The sequence below is a fragment of the Aptenodytes patagonicus genome, chromosome 1, assembly GCF_965638725.1.
Source record: "Aptenodytes patagonicus chromosome 1, bAptPat1.pri.cur, whole genome shotgun sequence".
NCBI lineage: Eukaryota > Metazoa > Chordata > Aves > Sphenisciformes > Spheniscidae > Aptenodytes > Aptenodytes patagonicus.
In genome coordinates this window covers 161,544,459-161,557,894 of record NC_134949.1, presented here as the reverse complement: position 1 = coordinate 161,557,894, position 13,436 = coordinate 161,544,459, and the positions used below count along the sequence as shown (strand labels likewise).

At 37.2% G+C, this 13,436-nt stretch overlaps 1 protein-coding gene across 1 annotated transcript in view; it reads left to right on the top strand.

Annotated features, from left to right (window-relative positions):
* Window positions 1–13,436, top strand: part of MYO16 (myosin XVI) — a 317,122-nt gene that overhangs the window by 184,581 nt on the left and 119,105 nt on the right. Inside the window, exons 17-20 of the mRNA XM_076361144.1 lie at window positions 5,631–5,742; window positions 8,947–9,064; window positions 9,824–9,895; window positions 10,493–10,634. Of these exons, the coding sequence (XP_076217259.1) occupies window positions 5,631–5,742; window positions 8,947–9,064; window positions 9,824–9,895; window positions 10,493–10,634 (444 nt within the window). The remainder of the gene's footprint in view (window positions 1–5,630; window positions 5,743–8,946; window positions 9,065–9,823; window positions 9,896–10,492; window positions 10,635–13,436) is intronic.

Here is a 13,436-nt window from a genome sequence, read left to right as displayed (position 1 = left end):
GAAACTTCCTGAGTGGACTGTGCTAAGCTTTTCTGCCTCAGCATGAGCTAACTGGGAAGTTGCAGCACTTACCTCAGACATGAAACATGAAGGTTTAATATCCCCTCATGCTCTAGATGCTTTGAAATCACTTTGAAATGGACTGCCTGACACACCGAGTGGGGAAGCTCCAGATCTTTTCTGTGGGTCATGCTGACTATGAGACAGTAACCAGAAAAGAGGTACCTTCTTCCTAAATAAATTGCCTCATTATCAAATTTGGAACTTTTTTTACTTTTATTTTTACCTCTTCACAGATTTTATAAAAACTTCACAGTTCTAATAGGAAAGACAGAGTAAAAAAACACTTTCACCTTCTGTAATAATTTTATGAGTCCTACTTTTTATTTCCTTTGCTTTTCTTGTAAGGAAATGAAATGACATGTTTTGTTTATGTTGAATAAGGTAGATTATTTAATTTGATGCTAAATGTTATTGGGTTGCAGTTCAAAAGAAGATAAATGAACTCAAATTCAATCCAAATCAAATATTGCTTTGCTGAGTTTTTGGCAGAGCAGCAAACTGATAGTCAAAACTTTTCTTTTTAGTCTTAGCTCCTTGTTATTTGCTCAATCATCTAAGCAGACAATATTACTTTAAAGTAAGTTTTTAACCAGTAGCGTTATGTAAGAAGTTTTGAAATATGCATATGTCACAAAAACTCAGTATTGGTAGGCTGACATTTGTTCCCATGTATTTCTTCTTCATATTTGAGATGTGTGTATGAAATTACAAACTTTACTGCAAGTATAAGTTAGATAATACAAATTATGATTATATGTAACAATTATAATGAGAATGATAAGGTAAACAGGTAAGGTAATTGTTGACTTATATGGGCAGTTAATACATAAAGAAGTGGTTTAACTCCAGCCAGCAACTAAGCACCACACAGCCGCTTGCTCACTCCCCCTGGTGGGATGGGGGAGAGAGTCAGAAGAGTAAAACTGAGAAAACTCATGGGTTGAGATAAAGACAGTTTAATAAGTAAAGCAAAAGCCACGCACGCAGGCAAAGCAAAAGAAGGAATCCATTCACTACTTCCCATGGGCAGGCAGGTGTTCAGCCATCTCCAGGAAAGCAGGGCTCCATCACACGTAACTTCTCATACACCCCCAGCCTACTCGCTGGTGGGGTGGGGTGAGAAGCAGAAAAGGCCTTGACTCTGTGTAAGCACTGCTCAGCCATAGCTAAAACATCCCTGTGTTATCAACACTGTTTTCAGCACAAGTCCAAAACACAGCCCCATACTAGCTACTATGAAGAAAATGAACTCTACCCCAGCCAAAACCAGCACACATAGTAAGTATTTTTTTTATATTCTTGGGCACACCAGTCACACCCCTATCTGAAAATTTGACCTATTGTGTCATTCGAATGATAGTTGAAAAATTGTATACTATGATAAGCAATATACTGAAAAATTACCACCATTGATTTTTTTCTTCTAAATAGTCTTTTTTTTTTTTTTCCTTTGAGAGACTAGAATAGATGAGAATGCTACAATGCTGCAAATTAGAACTGTTGGAAGAAAAATCAGAAAGAAAAAACTATGTAGATAGTCTCTTTTACATTTTTCAAGAAATTGTCTGTCTAATGCAGCATTATGTTTTACTCAAAGTGACTATACTCTACTACAATTTTTGATTAGTTTATCATCTTAAAAGAACCCTGTTTTGTGGATCAGTAAGTTTCTTCTTTTTTGAAAGAAACAGTCACTGATCACATGTCCTTAAACTTTTTTGTATGCTGATAAGCTGTCTGTCGAGAGTACTAGTCCGATGCAAATGTCGACATGGTAGCATTTAAACAAGTGGTTAGATAGTCAGTAGAAAGGAGTTAATTATTAGAACAGCATACACTGTTTGGTTCATCGCTTTTACTAGAGATACAAATATCATTTGTCTGAGCAGCTACCTTCAACTAAAAGGCTCAACTTGAGCCAAAATCTGAGAATCTTTTTCTAAAGCTACAGTAAGCTAATGTGAATGTGCATTTGCAGAATTAATTTGCACGCAGAGCTATGCACGTAAGGCTAATAAAACTATGATAAGTCCGCAACTGGTGCGCAGCCTGCAGGCATCGGATATTATGGAACATCACCTCTGGCTTGTATAGCAGTAGTACCTCTTTTACGAAAATTTTCAGCAACAAAGAATTCAGGAGTCACCATGTCTGGTTTGCATTTGAACACAAACTACCTTGTTAGAAACTTATAGGAACATACAGTAGTTCATATAGGAACTCTAGTAACAGCATAGGTTTTCATAATTATCATGGCTATAACACTATACTTTGCAATAACAAAAATCTAAGTAAAAATAATAACTAAAGCTCCATGGTAGGTTCACAATGGAAATTTTAATCAGTTTAATCCCTCTTCATCACTAGCAACGCAATTCTATCCAGGCCACTTGAATGTCAAAAGACAAAAATGAGGAAAGCTATACATATTGAAAAAATGTTTACATTTTATAGAATAATGATGTATCTGCAATGAAAGAATGTTTCATTATTATTAGGACTTTTGCACTGCGACACATCTCTTTCCCCTTTTCTTATTTTTGTAGGAGAGGCGACAATTTAAAATTGGTTCTGGACTCTGGTTCTTAGGCATAAATAGGTGGTAGTAGTAATATTAATACAAAGGGTGTCTCAAGCCCTTTTCATCCTCAGGGCCTTTAAGGTGGGAAGAAGGATATGCCAGGGAACTGTTTTACAAGCAAAAAAAATTGTTTATATTTCTATCTAAATGTCACTATGTTTCTGAGGTAGAATGAACTTAATAATCAGAAAAACGTGATTCCTTGTACAGCTAGTATATATTGCAGCCCCGCTCTGCTACACTGTATATTTTCTACATTTTCGGGGAGTTGTATGATATACATCAACAGTTCCAAGTAGTCTCTACAATTAATCCATCCTTAATATGCATATACTTTATATTATAAACATATAACAGTTGAATGTGCATATGTTCAAAGCAATTTTCATATTTCATTAGTCCTTAAATAGTTTGGAAAATGAGTGGGCCTCGTGACATCTTATAAAAGAATTTAATTGCTTTTAGTCTGGGGAAACCGATTCTAAATTCAAGTGCCCCTTAGAAAATGTCCAACTGTAGCCCTCTCCAAGGGCACCAGCACATCTGCTGATTAAATCTTCAGGAGATTTATACTGGGAAAGTCAGATTCTCTTCCAAAAGGCATGTCCTGGCAGATGCTGCAGTTTATGGATGGGTTGTTGGAGCCACAGGCATCTGGGTTGGCAGGTACCCAGTTTGCCCCCTGCTGTATCAGCAAGAAGTGCTTGCGCTGAAGGCAAGAACTGCCGCGTGTTGGTTCATATCACAGCTCAGCTCTTTCCTCCAAGGGAATGAGCGTTCTGGGTCACTTTGCTATGCCACTACCTGTGTTGCTAGTGTTCACACACCTTTTTGTTAGGACGATACCCACTAGCACTTTAACTATGCTAAAAAGAGCTAATTAAATGGGGCTGCTTAAGTAAGAGAAGTATACGATATTCTCTTCACAGGACAGGAAAGAGTATTCCCTGCTCAGTACCCAGAGAGAGAGACAAAGAGTTATTCAGGGAGAACACCAGTGAGGAGGCTTTTTTGCAGAAATGGCCATAAGCTTCCAACTCCTCCAGCCGTTCAACAATAGGATATTTTGACAGCAGAGTAGATGCTGCTGTAAATCTCCTAATTATGGACCAAAAATGCCACCGACACATGATGCACAACACTGAACTCGCACAGCAGTTCGGGACAGTGGAAAATGTGCTGGATTAACCTTTATACCAGTAGGTTCTATGCCAGATTCAGTATCAGATGTATTCTAGCCTCCTTTTGAAACATACAGGCAATGTAAAAAACCCCAGAAAAAAACATAAATCTGGCATATACTTTGTGTGATCTGCTCTAGCTAATTTGACAGCTGTGCTAGCATTTGTTTCTACCTGATTTGGACAAAATTAATGTTTTTAGTAACCTCAAGGAAATGGTGCAGAGCGCTGGCGGTGATGGCTCACAGACCCACGTTATCAAAGGTTGTGTTAATTCACCGGCTTTAGCCACTGTGATTTGAGGCTTGTTTGCACTTGATATATCTGCTGACTGGGTTCTCCTGTGGGTGGAAAAAGTGCTTATGCACCCAGGCACATGTTTTTTTCCCCATTGTTCTTCCAGTGCTCACCTGCTGGGGTAACTTACACCAAGGGTAATCCACACTGGTAAATCTGGTATCAATCCACTAAAAATGCGCTCTGCATTTCACCGCGTATACCTCATAAACCTCATTATCAGTTAGAAAAGTGCACGTGTTTCTAAAAGCTACACATATTCACATAAAAGGCCACCCTTACAAGAGCTACCACCCTTACTAGAGCGTTGCCAGACTTTCTGTGGTAATGGGAGTTTTACTTTGAAACCGTGTCTCCTCTATAGTGCAATCAGAATAGGATTGTGAACAAGAATTGTCAGAAATTAAACCAGTATTGTTTCCCATCTTTATGTGACAGATCATGGACTGAACATTATTAGAGAGCAGAATAATTGTGGGGAATTTCGGTTGTTGTAATTGTGGTGAAGGGATGAGGGCTGGAGTGTGTGTAAATTGTCCACCTTTGTTGGTGTTGTGATGATATTATTTTGATTTAGGTGTGGGGAATTCTTTTGTTGATGTAAGTGACGTTTGTGAAGATTGTAGATTGTGTATTTTAATGATAATGATAAAAGAAAACATCTTTTTACATTCTCAGCATGATGTAATTAAAAATCAGATCCCATAAGATATTCAGATACCTCATTCCTAGTGATTTCACCTGTATGAAGATACCTGAATACTTTTAAAAATCTGGCCCATAGACATATATTGAGAGCGTCAAAATTCATTGTTGTAGAGGTTAGATTGCTGTTCTTTTCAATAGTCCGTTGTACTATAGTTTCTGATTATTCTGTTTTGTGTTACTACTCTTCATGTTGGTTCTATTTTTTCTTTCCTGAGTTAGCTGCTGCACTAGGTGTCTCTCTTTCTCTCTTCTAATCATTATTTTTGGGAAGGTTTGTAAAATGTCCTTTTGCTTCACAGTGTGCAAAGTAGTACAGCTTAAGGGCTGTACACTTACTGCTCTATGTACTTAGTTACTACTTTGTTCTAAGAGTATACCTGTCACCCATTCAGCTGCTAAGGGAGCGAACGATCATCATGGGATCAGGCAGAAAAGAGCTGATCTATTCTCTAGCCAGCAGGAGGGGAATTTAAAGCAGTCAGAGTTATCAGAGGATCTCCTCACATCTTCCTTCTGAAGGGGAATCTCTGGTAGTGCAGGAATGGCAAAACTCTCAGTGGTATAAATTAAATCTGAAGTTTTAGCTTACATGTAGGGCTAAAGTTGGTGGGAGGGAGCCTTAAGCAAACGCTTATGGAAAGAAATACAGAGCATTCTGTCACTGCTACTGTTCCCTCCAAAGGCTGAGAAAACTCTGTAATAAACTTCTGGTTAGAAGGGCGAAGCTGGCTTTCAACCTCAGAAGTTTGATTGTGCACCAGCCTTGTAAATACTATATATGCTGTTTTTCCTCTGTGCAGGTATCTAAGCCAGACTGTACTGGAAGAGACGATGTTGACAGCCAACCCTCAAAACAGGGAGAAATTAGCCGTACTAAAACAAGCTCTAGGTGCTATGGGATTCAATAGCCTGGTAAGTTACACAAGCTTATGTTATTTGTGGCTAAAATCACCATATTACTTAGTTAAAAGCAGGCCATAAGGAACTCTCACTGATAACCTTTTGTGGGGAAAAGAAGTGCCTTTCTGTATTTCTTTTTTTCTGTTGGTTAAGACCTTGAAACAATATACAGTACTAGTTCACTCCAGGGAAATTACTGTAATCACTTTTAATTAGACATGGCACCAACAATGTAAATCTTTTTCATTCTTAAAGATTCACAAAACAGCTTCAAGGTATAATACTCTGAACAATTAAATTATATAGATAAAAAGAAACAATCAAATCCCATATGACAGAAACCTCATAAAACCCAGAGGAATTTTTTCCTCTTCTTGATTATCTCCCTGTCCCTTTTAATTTTGTGAAACACACATTCCAAATGCCTTTGCTAGCAGCACCTGAAAAAAAGTAAATACATATTTAGTCAAACAAAATTAGAGCTGGGTAACTTGAAAGAGCTGACTTAACCCCAAAAAAGCAACAAGAAGATAGGTCTCGTGTTTGTCTTTAATCCTATAAAGCTAACGAAGAAGATAATTTGGAAAATTAATCAAGAAGAGGTTCTGGAGGACAGAGGTTTGAGGGGATTCAGGAGAAATGGAGGGCTGAGTATAAGAACTCACGTAAGCTGTGTAATGCCCTTCAGGATACTAGAATATTTAACAAACTCCATATTTCTTACATATGTATATGCTACCTAGCACACTGTAGCTGGGACACTTCTGCAAAACAAATGCATAAGCAACAGTAGTTCTAGAAGGAGGTAAAAACTTCTTTACCCCTACATGATATTTAGTGTCATAAGAAAAAAGCAGAGGAAAAGTTAATGTGACAGTATGCTAGGTTATCATAAGAGATGACAGATGGGCAACAGTTGTAATAAAAAGGGATCAAGGGCTATCAGCAAAAAAAAATTGTGAATCTGCTGAAGCTGTTATCTAGGTGTGAGCTACACTTCTGTGGTGATGGTACATCACGTAGTTGTTTGGCATTCTCTAGTTAAGGTAGTAACAAATGTTCTTTGGTAACCTATGCCACCTTTCAATATAAAGAGTGGGGTTTTTTTCATGAATATTCATGTGGCCATGTACAAAATTGAACACATATGGCTGTATTTGACAGAATTATTCCTTACTCTTAATGACTCAAGCTCTGCACCTGTAGACTTCAGCAGCAAAAGTTCCAGGCAGTTCTGCATTTAGCCCAGCGTTCACGGATGGGTGGATCTCTCTATTAACCTTTTTGTTCTGTTGAGGAAGGGGTTCAGCCCATAAATAAATAATTGAATGTGTAATGAATCACATTTTAGAAGCCTGCAGAAACAGTCTGAGAACACTTGATGTAGAAAAATACATATTCTTTTGGATCCAGCACTTCAGCTTCACTTTGCTCAGAGTTCTTGAAAGGAAGTAAGTTGCCTCTCAGAAAAGCGTAAACCATCTTCAAGGCTCCTCTATATCCAGGGCAGCGTTAGAATAATCATTTAGGAGGCTAGAAATCTGTGGGGCTCCAGAGTCCTGCAGGCTGATCTCCTGTGCTGGAGGCTAGAGGGGAATATGTAGATAAAACACATCTCCTAAAATGTCTACCCATTACTTCTGAGGTACATGGAAAGGTCTGTATGTATTATTCCTTGACCATCTAACCACACTGAATGATAGATTATCTTTTTGAAGAACTATATAAACATTCCTTAGCAGTCTTTAATGGTATCTTGCAATGTACGTTAACGTTTATTAAAAAATTGTTTTAAAGTTGAGGGAACATGCATCTTAGAGCACAAAGAGAAAGTGTTTGAGAATCTGGAACGTGAACTAAACCCAAGGCCCTACCAAAATCACCTGAATAAACAGCTTGCCGCGATTCAGTGCTGTGCAGTCGTCCCCAAACCAGTTCTGAACAAGCTAACAAACAAGCAGGAAGTATGGTGTACTAGAGTGCCATTCCATCTTGCCTGAGAGGCCTTCCCAAGAAGCAGGGTGTAGCACCCTAGCTTAAATGCCATATTAGTATGACAGTTCTTCTCTTTTAAGAGCTACCTTATTCAGACTTCGCCTGTATATATTGCTTTTTTTAATCTTCAGCTTTGGTACTGTGTAACAGAAAAATATACTGTTGCCCTATTTACATCTATCTCATACAGTAAGAGCTTGAAGTTCTTCTCTTAAAAGATAGTCTAGAGAATCCGACTTGCTTAAACAGCATCAGAGGTGCTGTAGTCTGTATCCCAGAAAGACTGTAAGCTTTTTTTAATGTCCTCTGATGACGGGCATATTTATTAGTGAAAGGAACAAGAAGAAGAAGAAAATCTTTTTTTTTTTGACCTGTTGCTTTTGAAAACTGATGAAAAGTCATCCAAGCTTGGTTGGATGATATCAGGTTTCCCGTTTTATAATTTTAAAGGAGCACCATTGTTATATAACTGACCTTAAAAACCCATCCAAAAACACACAATGTTTTCCATGTCCTAGCATTTTTGGTTCATATTTCATGGATCATTTTTTTGCTTGAATTTAAAAACATTTTAAAAAAGCAAACAAGAACATTAGTTCTCTTCTTGCTGTGGTAAAAATGAGGCCAGGAATAACCTAGCCCTAAAGATAACTGTTTCACAGCCTTAGAGGCATCAGAACATAGGATGCAATCATGGGGAGAAAGCGTGTGGGTAAGGAGGGTTGCTTTTGTTTCTTTTAGACCTTAACTACAGCTTTTACTACCAGGAACCTATTATAATTTAGAGCTAGACACTTCGTTTGTGACTGCAGTTGGCTGAGGAAGAAACAAACCTTGCTATTCCCAGATACAGAATTTGTCTTGATGGAAAATCTCTATGGAGAAGATACGTTTATTTCTTGCAGAAATAATGCATCCATTAAAGATATTTCAATATTTTTTATCACATTCTGAAAAACTTTCTTAACTCAGTAGTTAATGTGATTTATATTAAAACAAAAGAAAAAAAAGGTAATCTTCTTGTTTTATGTCCTAGATAGGTTCCAGTTTGATTTCTAAATCCAAATTTCCTGTTAATAGTTCACACATGAGTACTTTTTAACTTAGTAAATGCCAATGATACAAACTATATAGAATTTGTATTTTTATAAAGCATAGCCTTTCACTGGTGTGCCCAACAGATCTCTTCTTTATCTTTAATTCTTCATAAAATATGTGCAGGAGGTGGAGAACCTGTTTGTAATTCTCTCAGCAATTCTGCATCTTGGAGACATTCGCTTTACGGCTCTGACAGACGCTGAGACAGCATTTGTGTCAGACCTGCAGCTACTGGAACAAGGTCAGTAGGACGTGACTTTGGAGCGTCGCGATCAGGCCACTTGCGCTGATCCACCGACAGATGGAAACACAGTTCCAGGGAGACAAAAAAATTACTTCTGAAAATTCATAAGTTACTGTGGGAAGACAGGATCCAATTGACTTGGATGTTTTATAAACTACAGATTTTTATGGGATGAAATAAAATACTAGTATTGCAAATTATCTAATTCAATGTCATATTTAATGCTACCATTTGCCAAAAGAAATTATACAGTGCACTTTGGGCAGTCGTCTTTTAAAATACTCTTGTGCTGCTTGTCAACAGCTGAACAATTTGCATTGAATTGAATTCCTTACATTCAAAGATCTGTGTCTTAAAAGGGTCTCTTGTTTTCATGCTTTGAAGTTTGCCCTCTTGGTCACTAACAAATCTCCTCAAAGTGGCTTATGGATACAGAATGTCAATAAGTAGCATACCATAACTCTAATAGGAGAGAAAGTCTGCCAAGCCCTGGGGAAAATCCTGAGTAATCTTTAAAGAGGAAAGGAAGCTGTAATGTAATATACAGATACGTTCAAACTTCACAAAGTGCTGATTATAGTAATCCGACTTTGTATGTTCATTAATTTTGATTACTCCTGTGACAGCACTCTTTTCTTTAATGTGTGGGTTCTTTCACTATTAAAAAATAGCATCTACATAAGAAAATCTGGTATAAAAATAAAATATGCAGTAGAGCACAAATCAGGCTTTCTTTAAATTCTCTTTTCGTTTCAGTGGCAGGGATGCTGCAGGTTTCACCAGATGAGCTTGCTTCAGCCTTAACAACTGATGTTCAGTATTTTAAAGGTAATCTTTTCCAAGCTTACATTCTCATAGATCAGACCTGGTGGCATTTTGATCCTTCTGATTTGAGAATTTTAAAAGTTTTTGTTTCTTATTTCTTGTATGGTCTTGTAAATTTTCTCTCTGAAGAATATGTAGGATTATCTGCCACGCAATAAGTCAGACTGGGCCACTGAATTAGAAATGTCTTTGTAAATGGAGCAAAGCCGTTTTGCAGACTGACGCTGATGGACTCCTAATTTGATTAATCTTACAAAAGTGTGTCAGGATAACAGATTAGATATTAATACTAAGAAATAAAGTCAACAGGAGTGTCCTGGGGAAATAAAAAAGTTTTGAAAAGTTCTTTTCAGTAAAATGCGGGTTCTCTGTGGTACACATACCCTTTTCTATTGAAAAAAGTACATGTTTCTAAACTGAAGATCTTGTGAGTGTTGACAGTCTTCTCATCTTTTACTGAAGGCTTCAGGAAAAAACTAACACCATGTATATGGTTGGCAAAGCAGAATTAAAAAGGGTGGAAGGACTTATTGTAACTAAAATTACTTAAGGCGAACTTTACAGCATGCTTTCATCTCCATTTTCTGCTTTCTCTCTTAGGAGACATGATTGTACGGAGGCACACTACAGAGATTGCAGAATTTTACCGGGATCTCTTGGCAAAATCTCTGTATGGTCGTTTATTTAGCTTTTTAGTCAACACAATCAACTGCTACCTTCAAAATCAAGATGAGACTGGCAGGTAGGAGTGTCATTACAAACTATTAGGTGTGCCATTATCTGTTCAAATCCAGATCCATAAAAGAAACATAATTCCATCATTTAAAGCATTTTATGATAGCATGACAGCGATGCTTGGATCTTTAAATCACTGGCCATTCCTTCAAATTGCTTCCCTGGTAACATATTTGTTTATTTATTTGCTTGTGTAGGGGGATGTGGTACTTTATGCAGTAGTCTAGATTGGTGGTTAGAATTAGTAGCCTTTTAAGAGTTGACAGTACAGAATGAGCTAAGTCTTTCAACAAGCAAAAAGCTGCTTGGTGTTTTTTTAGTGCAGAATATTCTTGTTCTTTCTCCCCAAAACTATGACCTTACCACAGGGTATTAAAAAAAGAATTTTGTTCAAAGGCCTTCAAATGAATGTTTAAACTTCACCGAACTAAATGTTCTAAGAATGTTCTAGATGTTTCTAGATTATCATCTGCTAAATTCAATGCTGTTGCTACCCGGTGTGGCTTCTTAGAAAAAATGAATGCTAATTAATGTGTGTCAGTGGTGCAGTCAAGAAACAAAAAAAAACCCCAATAAACAAAAGAAGTCTCAGTAGAATCAAAGTAGCAAACTAAGACAGTAGACCTAATTAGATGATCATATGCATGTGACTTAACCAAGGTTCAACATCTCACATGCTCAGATGAGCTTTCTTATGACCACCACGTACAAGATGTCTTGGCATTATTAGTAAATGGAAATCCACAAAAGACAGATGTGGAACTTCCAAAAAAGAGTAAGTATTTTTTCCTTGTATCATATCTGCGTTGGCTTCACAGGATAAATATTTATCAAGTGCCCTTTTTTAGAGTTGTTAAGAGTTTGAAGACTTCATAATCTTTTTTTTATTCCTATCCTATTTGTAGACCAATTAGTAATAAATCACATTTCTTTTCTATAGGCTTAGCTGACAGAAAAAGCTACCATGCCTGAGTAACTCAGAGCTTTCTGCGCATAAAAGCTTTCCGTCATTATATATACCACCAGAGTGCCTAGCTTCCTGCTGGAGGCAAAAGGAAGTTTTGCCAGTAACACAGAATGGTTTTACTTGTCTGTTTCTGATTGTCCAGCCCCTTACAATTGCAGGCACCTGGACAACCAAGCTAGAGCAACTTTCCAATGTCCTAATTTGAAATACTGTGTTTATAACAAGGATGGACAGTGGCATGTGGTCACATTCAAATCTTCCCCATTCATTCCTGGGACTTACGGAACATGGCCTTAGCTCAGCACATGTCTGTGACAGACAACAATCCAGCTCAGGTATTCCTAATTACAGTGAGCTCATTTGTAGTGGTTGTTGAGGAAGAAATCTAGAATCAGTATATTAAAAATCTATTAAAATTGTTTGAAATAATTTTTCAATGTGTAATTTTGCAATTTTGAAATTTGATATCTCGCAATCTTTCAGAATAGGGTGTTGTTTATCACTGTTGTTCAGTAATGTAAACCTATAATTTCTAGGTATCATAGGATCTTCAAATAATGAAAGTCAAAGCTGTTTGTATATTGTTTACCTTGTAGTCTCCTTTTAGTGCAATCATATGTGCTTGAAGTGACTTCTACCTTGTGGAAATACTTCTCAGTGAAACTATTTCTACCTGTGTGGTAACTTGAAGACTATGTGATGTTGTAAGTCCCAGCTAAAACAGGACAGCTGTTTGATGGCAGGAATGAGGAATTTGCAATAGTTTTATATTATACCTATGCTTGAAAAAGGGGTTTTTCATTTAGGCTGGCTAAAAGAAGCTAACCAGCTCAGGATATATTGGCAGTGCTGACAAGACATATTAAATTTTAGCAGGCCAAATTCAGCCTCAGGTCCCTTTCCAAACTTGAAGCTAAATAGCTTATTTTAAGTGAAAATGAAGTTGACCGTCCTTCATTGATATTTCAACCTCACTTGAGTTAGCCAGCTTAAGATAAGAACATATCTCCCCTACCCCCATCTTTTTTTTGGTCCAGACTAATCATATTGTATAACCTGTAGTAGTAAATGAAGGCATAGCACAGTTTAAGATGCAAGTTGGATTAATGCAAATCATTGCATGAATCTGTGATTTGTGGTTCAGATTTACTTTATATACATCTGAGCAATTCTATCAATTAGCAGCATTGGTGCAGTTTGGTGCAGTTTTAATAAACCTCTGCTTAAATATCCACCAAAGACATTAACTACTGTGGCTAAGTAAGGCTGATACATTTCAGACCACACTTCATTCCCCGGTCAGAAACTTACACAGTTACTGCTTACCAGATGGGACGAAAACTTCATCAGAAACCTGGAATAAGGTTTCTTACTCAGTTCTCTTGTTTTGTTGAGGTAGCTTAACTGTACTTCCATCCCACTTCAGTAAAAATTTATGAAGCAGTAAAACTAGATTTATTGGCTTAGTAACTCTAAGAGAAACATTTGATCTTGGCATTTTTGAGGAAACTAGTTACCTGGGTTTAACTTCTATGGTGAAGCTACTCAATCTTGGTCATTAATATTGATTTGTATTTACCATGAAATAGCTTGTGGCTGGTTTCAGGCAAAGGTAAAAGTGATGATTGCCATTAGATCTAAGGGAAGAGGAGACGATTCTATGAAAAGCTGCAAAGACCAAGTTCTAGAGTATTAAGTTTAGAGGATAAAAGTGTTGCCAGAATCCAGCGAATTCATTACTTTACGATACTATCCACTAAATATAAAGCAAGAGTTTTAATGACAGTGTTAAGTGAGATAATACACCTTCAGAAATGTTGTTCTCCTTCATAAAAAGTTACT